The 12,552-nt window shown below is 42.5% G+C and overlaps 1 protein-coding gene across 10 annotated transcripts in view; it reads left to right on the top strand.

Moving 5' to 3' along the window:
- Positions 1–12,552, top strand: part of EEA1 (early endosome antigen 1) — a 119,891-nt gene that overhangs the window by 89,306 nt on the left and 18,033 nt on the right. For all 10 annotated transcript variants that reach the window (XM_060195520.1, XM_060195518.1, XM_016188187.2 and 7 more), the window contains 5 exons: positions 1,046–1,185; positions 4,541–4,871; positions 6,757–6,858; positions 9,112–9,306; positions 11,638–11,820. In XM_060195520.1, coding sequence (XP_060051503.1) covers positions 1,046–1,185; positions 4,541–4,871; positions 6,757–6,858; positions 9,112–9,306; positions 11,638–11,820 — 951 coding nt within the window. The remainder of the gene's footprint in view (positions 1–1,045; positions 1,186–4,540; positions 4,872–6,756; positions 6,859–9,111; positions 9,307–11,637; positions 11,821–12,552) is intronic.

Here is a 12,552-nt window from a genome sequence, read left to right as displayed (position 1 = left end):
CTTGTGCCAGATAGTGTCAGTTGAGACATCTGTTAGGGGATCTTTTAAAAACAACGATTTAACACTGATAGTTTCTATTTTGACTGTCAGCTGTCTCAGCAGATTGTAATTATTATTTTAAGGAGCATTCCAGGTAGTCTGTGTAGATAAATTTTTATAAGAATTAATGTAGTTACAGCTAATATCCACTGTTGACTTGTAAGAACCAATGAAAGAACCGTATGCACTCAAATTGCCTTATGATTTAAAATGATTTCCAACAAATCAGAAAATACATTGTATATTCAAACTGTATATTTCACAGTTTGATTTGATCCATTTGTGAAAATATACACACGTGCCATCTGCTTATAAACAAAGTGGAAACTACATGGAAGAACACCAACCTCATCTAGACCAAGAGATTGAAGAGGCAGGTTCAGGGATCTGACTGACTACATTTTAGGTCAGACAGTATTACTGAGGATAATGTGACAACTTTCATGTATTGATTTGAGTCAGGGACTCGAGCACATGTGACAGTGACTCCACTGCTCTTGAGCCAGCTTTTCATTGAGAGAGAGAGAGAGAGAGAGAGAGAGGGAGACGGCCAGAGCAAGCACCAGAGAGTGGTCTAGTGCTGTGGCCCCTCTCGTGCCAGGGCTTGTAACCTGGGCCTCAGGCCTGGCAAGGCATGCGCTCTGTCTGGTGAGCGGTTTCTCTGGGTTCATTTCGTTGCTGGACATTTGCAATTGCATCGACATTGTCAACTGTGAATATAAGGAAAATGTATTATTATAAGTATGTGTGAAACTATTGCTTATTTCTTTCATATTCGCACTAAACTTTTTTTGTGTTGATTTTTATTCAAGTTGTGTTACTTTAAGCTTATTATCTTTTTCTGAGTTAACTATCAGAAGTGAGCATGTAGTGGCAACTTCCTGTATCTACAGCCTACTGCTAGGTCCTCTGGCCATTTGACGACCAGCAAACATGTTAGAGTGCTGATTGCTGGGTAGCTGCCCATTGACACTGACGTGGCTGTTGTGCTGTATTTCCTCTGTAGAAACTGGAAACTGATATTCTTGAAGTGAAAGCAAGCAAAGAGCAAGTTCTGCAGGATCTGCAGCAGCAAAGACAGTTGAATACAGATTTAGAGCTGAAAACCACAGAACTGAGTAAACAGCTGGAAGTGGAGAAAGAAATGTAAGCTGAACTCCCTGTGGGCAAGGGCTGTGAACTAAGCATTAAAGTCTCCTTAAGAGTTCAACTTGGGGGGCCGGGGTAGTAGCGCAGCGGGTTGGGCGCACATGGCACAAAGAGCAAGGACCCACGGTGTAAGGATCCTGGTTCGAGCCCCCGGATCCCCACCTGCAGGGGAGTCGCTTCACAGGCGGTGAAGCAGGTCTGCAGGTGTCTGTCTTTCTCTCCCCCCTCTGCCTTCCCCTCCTCTCTCCATTTCTCTCTGTCCTGTCCAACAATAACAACAGCTGTGGTGACAATGACAATAACAACTACAACAAGGGCGGCAACAAGGGCAAGAAAATATGGGGAAAAAAAATGGCCTCCAGGAGCAGTGGATTTGTACTGCAGGCACTGAGCCCTACTGATAACCATGGAGGCAAAAAATAATAATAAGAAGAAAGCATTTCATCTTGGATGTCACAATTTAAACATATTTACCAGCTGTTTCTTTGTGTTCCATAAACTGCTTTCAATGTAAATAAAAACATATAGTTTCCATACTATGGTTAAAGCCATCTTCACAAAAAAATGGATTGAAAACGAAGTTTTATGAACTTAGGAGCAGTTAGTCTCTTTGCAACAGTGACACTGGGACTAATGTCACTGGTTAAAGTTATCATCTTTAGTTGTTTATTAGTATAAACAAGTTAAAGGAAAACTGACTAGTAGAGGTGTCTTTGTATGTATCTATCATCTAAGAGCAGTCAGGGGCCTACTTTGACACTCAGACAATACCCATGAACAAAAACGACCCATTTGGGCCTTCTCATTTATTCTGACAGACTGTCTCTGTGACTAGAGGGGAAGCACCAGAATCACTGTCCCTTTTCCCTCCATATCTGAAGTAACGTTCCCACTCAGATGCATATGCTTCTTCTAGCGTTTGCCCTTCTTCCGTAGCCAGTCAACAGCGTCAGGTTGAAAGCTGTCAGGAGCTGCTTGTTGCTGGCTTAGAAAGTGACTGGGATCCATGTGGATTCAGTCGGCTAGGAAGGCTCGTCAGTTTCCCCAGTGAATGGTTACTCACAGGGTGCACCACGAGAAGGTCGATCCAATGCAACCCGATGCATATGCTGCTTTTGATAAGCTCATGCTGTTCTGTAATTATGATCCCTCCCTCTCCCCCTTAAAGAATCTTTTCTTTTCCTTCTCTTCCTTCCTCTTTTCTTTTTTTTTTTTTTTTTTTTGGAACATGAAATTCATTTTATTGAGCTTGGCTGTTGATTAAAAATAAAGACTAGTTTATTGAGACGTGAAGTAGTCTAGTTAAATCATGTGAACAGTTTAAGAAAACTTTGTGTTTTCCGAGTATTACGAAGAGGAAAATGCTGTCAGCAAAATGGTTTAGAAGCGTCAGTCACTACATGACTTGCTTTAGAGTCGCCAAAGACTAGGCGTCATTGAAAACGTCATGGGAGCTGGGTGGTGGCACACCTGGTTGAGTTTCTATGCTACAATGCACAAGGACCCACGTCCAAGCTCCCGGTGCCCACCTACATGCTGGAGGAAGCTTCCTGGGCAGTGAAGCAGTGCTGCAGGCCTCTCTCTCTCCCTCCCTCCCTCTCCCTCTCCCTCTCCCTCTCCCTCTCCCTCTCCCTCTCCCTCTCCCTCTCCCTCTCCCTCTCCCTCTCCCTCTCCCTCTCCCTCTCCCTCTCTCTGTCTCTCTCTTTCTCTCTTTCTCTCCCTCTCTACCCCTTCCCTCTTGGTTTCTCATTGTCTGTATCCAATAAATAGATTTAAAAAGAAACAAAGAAAGGAGAAAAAAAGGAAGGAAGGAAGGAAAGAGAAAAGTAAGACAGCCACTTCCAGGGCCGGGCGGTGGCGTACCTGGCTGAGCGCACGTGTCACAGGGCACAAGGACCTAGGTTTGAGCCCTCAGTCCCCACCTGTAGGGATAAAGCTTCATGAGTGGTAAAGCAGGGCTGCAGATGTCTCTCTGTCTCCCTCCCTATCATCCCCTTCCCTCTCAATATTTAGCTGTCTCTATCCAATAAATAAATAAAGATAATAGAAAAAATTTAAAAAAAGAAAACAGCTCTGATTCCCCATAGGATATTTTCCCTACTTCTGGAGTCCCACTGTGTGGCCTTCTAGCCTAAAAGACCCACTCTGTCCCTGTAGCAATCACAGGCTGAGCTCAGTCTCCATAAATTATTACCGATTTTTTTCCTTCATAGAAACAGAATAATGTATAATGTTCTTTCATTCTACTAGCTTCTTTCTTTTAAATCATCCATGTAGTTGGATGAATTTCCATTTGTTTGTTTGGCTGGGACTTCACTGGTCCAAACTGAGTCTCCCCCTCACCATATAAAGGGAGGTGAAGGGAGGAGAAGGAAAGAGACCACTCGCTCTGGCTCTTCTCCCACTGCTGCTGAGCGCTAGACTCTGACCTGGGTGTGCACTCTGTTTAGGTGAAGTCGTGTATTTGTGTATTGAGAGCTGTTTTGAGATGGCTTCCCGTTTTTAGATGTTACATAAAGATGTTAGGAGTATTTTCCTTACATTTGATAATCTTATGTCGTTCCTTTATTTAATAGGACAGAGAGAAATTGAGAGGGAAGGAGGGGGTGGAGGAGGGAAGGAGAGAGGGAGAGAGAGACCTGCAGCACCGCTTCTCCACTTCGGAAGCTTATGAGAACATTCTTTAGATCACAAGGAAAACCGACACACTAGAGGCTCTGCTCTAGGTCTAGTTTTCTTTTGGCTTCTGTTACGATGGACAAAACTGGACTAAGTGAGAAGGCTTAGGTGGTCTTGACTTTCCCACCCACTCACTTTCCTTGAAGAAGATCATCAGGTAAATGAAAAGAGCAGGGCTGGGAAGATAGCATATTGGATATGCAAAATGACGGCCTAAGGTTCAATGTCCAGCACCATAATAAGTCAGAGTTGAGCAGCACTCTAGTAAAACAAAAAACAAAATCCCACCCTTAAGTCACAGACCATAAGTTTGACAGTCCTTTCTTTTTTTGGACAGGACAGAGAGAAATGGAGAGAGGAGGGGAAGACAGAGAGGAGGAGAGAAAGATACCTGCAGACCTGCTTCACCACTTACGAAGTGACTCCCCTGCAGGTGGGGAGCCGGGGGCTAGAACTAGGATCCTTATGCAGGTCCTTGCGCTTTGCGCCACCTGCGCTTAACCCGCTGCGCTATCGCCCGATTCCTGACAGTCCATTTAACTATGTGTGTGGCTTATGATATTACTACTTTTACTTCTGAACTACACAGGGAAGTTTTACGACTCAGTACTTATTCATTTAATTCTATATCATCAATACTACTTTATTAAAAGAAATTTTGTTTGATATTTAGAGTATCCAGTACGAAGTTGGATCTACAGAAAAAATCCGAAGCCCTTGAAAATATTAAGCAAATGCTTACCAAACATGAAGAAGAAAAACTAACCCTTAGACAAGAAATTGAAAAATTAAATCATGGTGCAAAAATGCAGCATAAGGAATTGAGTAACAGAATTCAAACATCAGCAACAGAACTAGAGAAAGTGAAGAAGGAGAAAGAAATGCTAGTAACGGAGCTTTCTGCAGCGAAAGAGGATTTATCCAAAGTTTCCGATTCATTGAAAAACTCCCAAAGTGAAATTGAAAAGGAAAAACAGAAAGGAAAAGCTGCAATATTAAATTTGGTTGGTTGTTTGCTTTGACTTGGTTTCTTAGGTGTTAGTGATTATTTTATTTGAAATGTACTCATTTCTTTTGCCTGCTTAAATTCACTGTTGATTTTTCATCTACCTTGATATAACCTAGAAAAATTTCTATAAGGAAAGGAATTGAAATTGCTTAGCCTGTGAACACAATTTGGGTCATGTCTTTGTGTGTGTGTGTGTGTGTGTGTGTGTGTGTGTGTGTGTGTGTGTGTGTGTGAGTGTGTGTGTGTGTGTGTGTGTGTTCTGTGACGCTACACTTGGTAGTGACTGCTGCAAGTTTCTTATGTCCTTTTCCACAGAGGATATAGAGACTAACTGGATGTTACTGACTTGCCGAGAAAGTGCCTGATGACTCTTTTAATGCTGGTGCTATTAACTTGCTAACTCTTGATTGCATATCAAAACTTGACAGCACCACATATAAGAGCTGAACATTTGTGGACGAAGAAGTTGCAGACTCAGGGAATGCTTCTCAAAGGGAAATGTCTTTCCTGAAACACTATACTCTTGAATAGAAAAGGGAAAGCAAAAGTAGAATTCTTTTGCTTTCGATAAGGAAGGTCAGTGACCGTGTGGAGTAGTATAAAATCATGTGGTACGGGAGTCGGGCGGTAGCACAGCAGGTTAAGCGCGTGTGGCACGAAGCACAATGACTGGTATAAGGATCCCGGTTCGAGTCCCCGGCTCCCCCCCTGCGGGCAGTCGCTTCACAGGCGGTGAAGCAGGTCTGCAGGTGTCTATCTTTCTCTTCCCCTCTGTTTTCCCCTCCTCTCTCCATTTCTCTCTGTCCTATCTAACAATGACTACAACAATTAAAAAAGGGCAACAAAAATAATTTTTAAAATTATTTTAAAAATCATGTGATACTAGCACATTTAAAAATTTTTATTTTATTATTATTATTATTTACCAGAGTACTGTTCTGCTCTGGTTTATAGTTTTGTGGGGAACTGAACCTGTGACTTTGGAGCCTCAGGCATAAGAGTCTCTCATGTAACTATTATGCTATCTACCTTTGCCCCACACATTTTTTTGGAATATCTTTTTCATGCATAGAAACAGAAATTGATAGACGGGGGAGGCGGGTGGGGCGAGACACCTGTAGCACCTCTCCACCGCTCATGGAACTTTCCCCTGCAGGTGGGGTCCCGGGGGCTGAGCCCGAGTTCTTGCACATTAATAGGGTTTGCCTGCTAGGTGAGCTACCACCTAGCTTGTCATCTTTGGTTTCTGGAGAGACCACCTTTCCTTCCCACTTCAGGCGTATATGGCTAGTTAACATTTAAGAAATTTTCTTTTTCATTTTTAAAGTATTTTTATTTATTTATTGTTGGATAGAGATAGAAATTGAGAGGGCAGGAGGAGAGAGACAGAGAGACACCTGCAACAGCCCTGCTTCACCGCTCGTGAAGCTTTCCCCCTGCAGGTGGGGACCAGGGACTTGAACCTGGGTCCATGAGCCCTGTAATCTGAGCACTTAACCAGGTGCGCCACCACCTGGTCCCTTTTGAAATGTTCTCATTTCTATTTTTTTTGAAGCCCACCAGTCTACTTTTAAGGTAATATGACAGATTAATTAACTCTGTTTAATTCTGTGATAGAAAAATGTGACTTTTACAGCTCTCTAAGCTAATCATCCAAAGTCTTTATCACTTCCATAGGTTGAGAGAGAAAACTTAATCTTTCTTTCCCTTTTCTGCTGCCATAATTACCTGTTTTAGAACTGAGATGAAATACTTTGCCTCAGCTTAGCCCATCAAAGAGTCTAGTGTGTTTGCTTTTATGGCTCTTACTATGTTTGTAGATCAGACTGGTTAAACTTACTATAAATATTTTCTGCATAATGTAGTTTCCATTATTTTAGGAAAAAACTTGCAAGGAATTAAAACATCAGCTTCAAGTACAGGCAGAAAACACACAAAAGGAACAGAGTGAACTGAAAAAGTCTCTTGAAAAAGAGAAGGAGGTAAGTTTTGCTTTTATTCTAAAAAGTCAAACTTGTAAGCTATTTATATTTTGAGACATCTCATACTGATATTTAAGTTAGAGAGATTTACTTATCTGAAATGTAATGGCATATATATGTATCGATGAGTTTAAAATTGTTATTTGTGTTTTACCTCATTAAAAGATTTGTTAGCCCCATCTGCAGGTGGTCACTTCACAGGCGGTGAAGCAGATCTGCAGGTGTCTATCTTTCTCTCCACATCACTGTCTTCCCCTTCCCTCTCAATTTCTCTCTGTCCTGTCCAACAACAACAATGGAAAAAAAGATGGCCTTCAGGAGCAGTGGATTTGTAGTGCAGACACCGAACCACATCAATAACCCTAGAGGCAAAAAAAAAAAAGATTTGTTAGTTTACAATAAAAAAGCCCTGAATACTTACAATTAATGATAGTAGAAAGATGAGTCAAATAACTATAGAGTTGTTGTAATCAAGGTTACGTTACGAAACATTACTATGATTGAATAAAAGTCTCAAACTTGTCATAGAAATTAATTTGTATTATTTATATATAAATGATAGTGGTTGTTTGGCAACCAAGAAATTTCCTATAGTAAATGCTCTTCCTACTCTGCATTAAGAACAGTAAGGGAATAAAAAGTACAGTATGTGCTTTTTATTCTCAGAAGGCATACCTCTAGCACCTGGAGTCTAGGCATGTAGCTTACTGGAAATCTGACTAGATTAAAAGCAAAAATTAATCCTGATAAGTCTTAAAGATGATTATATTCTGGTTGGTCATTGAAAGATTACACCAGTGCAATAGATGCCAGTCATGGTAAGTGGCAAAACATTGGTGATTTGTCCCAAACTGTGAATCCGCACTGTCCAGACTTGCCTCCTGACTCTGGTACTTATTAGTCATGCTTTCTGAAATTTTATTAGTGATTTAATCACGATTAACAAGATTGTAGGATAACAGAGATACAATTCCATACACTTCCCACCACCAGAGTTCCATGTCCCATCCTGCCTGTTGGAAGCTTCCCGACTCTTTATCTCTCTGGGAGCATGGACCAGAATTCCTTATGGGGTGCAGAAGGTGGCAGGTCTGGCTTCTGTAATTGCTTCTCTGCTGGACATGGGTGTGCTATCTTATCTCAGTCAGATTAACTTCTCAGTGTTTCAGTTAGTTTTCTTAGAAGTAAAATAAAACTACTAATAAAATTTATATAATGAGACTGTTGTGAGGCTACTGTATTATATGTGAGATAAATGGACTAATGTTGGTAGTTATTTTATTAAAGGTCTTCATTATTATGATTAGCATATGTTTATAGTACATTATTATACTATCTGACTTCCGTTTTGTACAAAATAAGTTCTTATGCAGTGCAGATAAGCTTAAGATTCCTAATATACCATTGAAATTTTTGTGAAAGTAGCTTTAAATATGATCAAATACTTAATTAGGTCTCTAATAAAATATGCAGAAAGCAAGTGTTTGACAAGAACAAAGTACTTCTATTTTCTGTGAGACAGGAGAGTATTGATCTAGGTCATTCATAACCTCTACCTAAATATTCATCTGTGAGTTGAAAAGGTTGGTCGGACTGTGGTGAGTGGTATCAGTTAAGAAAGCTTCCTGAGGACTGTGGTGAGTGGTATCAGTTAAGAAAGCTTCCTGCCTGGGGACTGGCAGAGGAGCTCAGGTGGCCGGTGTGTGTCTCTCTCTGCCTCTCTGTCTTGCTCTCTCTGTCTGGGAAAGTAAACATTAAGTTAAATCTAAAAGAAGCTCTGCCAGAGAGCAGGGATCTTATTATTTTTGTTGTGTGGGGAGTTCCATGGGTATAGCTCGTCACTCCCCGTGATAGGTGTCTGTAGAACACTTTCAAACCCAACGTAGGCCCCTTTCCACCATTTACACCCTCTTCTCTCCTTCCTCCCCCACCTTTCTCCAGAATCCTTTGCTTTGGTGCAAGAATACACCACAGCTAGTCCATGACTTCTGTGTGTTTCCCCTTTCTGTTCTTGTTTCTGAAGTGCCACCAGTAAGTGAGACAGTCCATTATTTGTCCTTCTCTTTTTGTCTTATCTCACTTAACATGATTCCTTCTGCCAAGATGAGGCAGATGAGATGGCTTCACCGGTTTCCTGTCGTAGGCTTGTTTCTGCTTGCTCTCCCTAGTCTACTGGTCTGTGCAGGAGTTAGTAGGCACTCGGCCGATGTGTGTTCAGCGAGTAAGTGAATACTAAACTTTATTTCCTCTTAGAGCTCTCATCAGCTGAAGTTGGAACTCAAGTCAGTGCAGGGACAAGTGATGCAGGCCCAAAGCTCTTTAAAAGAAAAGGAAAAGGTGGAACAGCAACTTCAGGGAAGCATAAATGAACTCAAGCAACTGACTGAACAGAAGAGAAAGCAAGTTGAAACACTCCAAGGAGAAGTGGAAGTCGCTGTTTCACAGAAGGTAGTAATAGATTTGCTTACTTTTTATGGAAAGAAAAACTTTGTAGCCAACATTTTACTACAGACAAATCACAATATAAAATTTTATATGCTTAAAATTTCCCTAGGATACACATATAAAACAAAACACTGATTATATAAAATGTCGAAATCTGAGTCCCCATCCATTGTAATTAGTCAAAATATTTAAAATTCTATCACTTATCAGTATTTTTCTGACATAGAGCTATATTTTTGTTTTGTGAATACTTTTTAAAAAATACAATTTTGCATATATAGAGAGATAATTGAGAGAGATGGGGAGATAGAGACCAAGGTGACACCTTCAGCTCTGATTCATCACTCATGAAGCTTCCCCACAGCAGGTAGGGGCCAGGGGCTTGAACCCGAATCCTTATGTACTGCAGTACAACCAGGTCTGCCGCCACTCAGACCTAAAGCTACGTTTTTGTAAAATACCATTAATGCTTAAGACCTAAGGGGATGATTTATGGTATTTTAAATAACTTCTTACTGAATTATTTGTATTAAGGAAATAATCAGGAATAAAATGATAAAATAAGTTATATTTTTAAAGACTCAATAGCATCATGTTTTATATCCTGACTATATATATTTATGGTTCTTTGATGTTTTAAGTACTATCATAGACCATTTGCAAACCTGTTCTGCCTTATTACTGGCCATCTGTTTCTCCTTTATAAGTATGTTTAAATACCTGACCAGGTCAGTAAAAGTACATAAGAGGATGCACATGTAACTATATCAGTGGATTAATATTTGAGTGAAGTTATTTTTGCCATTATAAGTATGCATTAACTGCTCTGTGGAGAAGAGAGAAGGAAAAACCTTTAGCGTATAGACAAACAAGATATATCGTGCCATTAGAGTTGACTGCCGGATACTGGGAGGGGCTCACATAGTAGAGTGCACAAGAGACCATGTGTGAGGGTCCAGGTTCAAGCCCCTGGTGGCCACATAGCGGCCTGCTTCGGGGGTGGGGGTGAGCAGAGAGGGGAGATAAGGGTACAGAATCGGATAAGGGCAGGCAGGTCACAGTAGATGTGTAACTACTTCTGCTTTTTAATATTGGAGAAACTAAAGGATTTTAGTAAGGAAAAAAAAAAATTCAACCAGATTGGTTTTAGTGCAAAAGCAGATCCCTTTGTGGAGTGTACATCGGAGGCTTGGTGAATAGTTCACTCAGTGCGCTTCTCAGCCGTGTGCGCAGCCCGGGTTTGAGCCCGCTTCCCACTGCACTGCAAGAGGCTTTGCCACTGTGCTCTCGTTCACCCTCTCTCTCTCTCCTCTCTTCGCCTGTCTGTCTCTATCTTTAAAAAGATACATTGCAACTGGCTGGTCATATTCTATTTTGGAACTTTGCATTTATATTAAAACAATTACCAAACTTGTACTGAACTATTTTTGTCTTTTTAAATTTAGTTTCCCCATTAATAATAGACTTGGATATCTCAGAGTTGAAGAACTGGATCTTGTACTAAATAAGCTAGCAGTAGTTAGGAAAAATGAGTGTGTGAAGATTAAAGCGTAAGCCCAGAGAACCACTGTGGCTATGCGTAGGGCTGCGTAGGGCTGCGTAGGGCTGCGTAGGGCTGCAGTGGGCTGCAGTGGGCTGCATAGGGCTGCAGTGGGCTGCGTAGGGCTGCAGTGGGCTGCGTAGGGCTGCAGTGGGCTGCGTAGGGCTGCAGTGGGCTGCGTAGGGCTGCAGTGGGCTGCGTAGGCTGCAGTGGGCTGCGTAGGGCTGCAGTGGGCTGCGTAGGGCTGCAGTGGGCTGCGTAGGGCTGCAGTGGGCTGCGTAGGCTGCAGTGGGCTGCGTAGGGCTGCAGTGGGCTGCGTAGGCTGCAGTGGGCTGCAGTGGGCTGCATAGGGCTGCAGTGGGCTGCGTAGGGCTGCAGTGGGCTGCGTAGGGCTGCAGTGGGCTGCGTAGGCTGCAGTGGGCTGCGTAGGGCTGCAGTGGGCTGCGTAGGCTGCAGTGGGCTGCGTAGGGCTGCAGTGGGCTGCAGTAGGCTGCGAAGGGCTTCGTAGGGCTGCAGTGGGCTGCGTAGGGCTGCAGTGGGCTGCCAGGCCCAAGTCCTTGTGCTGGGGAGGGGCGGGTGCACTCCAGAAAGTGAGCCAACAAAGACTTCTCAGTCCTTTTCTCTTGCCTTTTTCACTCTGTAAACTTTCGGTGAGTTCTACTTTGCGCAAGTAGACTAGTCTTAGAACACAAGTGTCGCTGTGTTTGGACTCAGGAATCATGTTTCTGCGTCGATTCCGCTTGCATTTGTAATGTTGGTGCGCCTGCTGTGGTAAATAATGGTGTGTGTTTCAGACAGAGCTTGAGAATAAGCTGCAGCAGCAGTTAACACAAGCAGCGCAGGAGCTCACGGCGCACAGAGAGAAACTGACTGCGTTACAAAGCACCTATGACAGAAGTCAGGAACACCTGAACCAGCTCCAGTCTGATTTCTGTGGGAAGGAATCTCAGCTCCTAGCCGCAAGGCAAGCTCTTAAGGTAAATGCTGTTTCATCAATAAAAACTCCACACATTGTTTACACACATTCATCAAATGATTGATTTGAACCTAAACGTGCCTATCACACTTGTCTCCTATTATTATTTTGGGAGTGACCTGATCAAAATTAAATTGCTTTAGATTGGAATGAAGTACGACATGTGTGGCTATCAGCATTTAAGAGAATATAATGTCAACTGATGCATTATTAGTTTATTTCAGGACTTAACTTTTTAACATGTGTGCTCAACCAGTGCCACCACCCAGCCCCAGGACTTAATTTTGTATGTGAAAATAACTTTCCAGAAACACTGCTATCAGGACATGTAAGGAGTTGAACAAATAGAAACCCTTTGTGAAATTACAAGCAGTTTTCTGGCTGCCTGTTAGCAATGCTGACTTCAGTTTTATATGATTGTCAACTTTCCCGATTGCTGAAGTGCCTGATCATTAAACCACGAGGGGCCGGGCAGTGGCTCACCGGTTAAGCGCACATACTACCATGCACAAGGACCCAGTGCCAGGCCCCGGCTCCCCACCTGCAGGGAGAAGCTTCATGAGCAGTGAAGCAGGGCTGCAGGTGTCTGTCTTTCTCCCTCTCTATCTCCCCATCCTCTCTCAATCTCTGTCCTGTCTAGTAAAAGTTAGGGGGAAAAGGAGGGAGAGAAGAGCCTCTAGGAGCGGTGGGTTTGTAGTGCTGGCAGTGAGCCCCAGCAGTAACCCTGGTGGTA

The sequence above is a fragment of the Erinaceus europaeus genome, chromosome 7, assembly GCF_950295315.1.
Source record: "Erinaceus europaeus chromosome 7, mEriEur2.1, whole genome shotgun sequence".
In the NCBI taxonomy this organism is placed as follows: domain Eukaryota; kingdom Metazoa; phylum Chordata; class Mammalia; order Eulipotyphla; family Erinaceidae; genus Erinaceus; species Erinaceus europaeus.
This window is presented reverse-complemented; position numbering and strand designations above follow the sequence as displayed.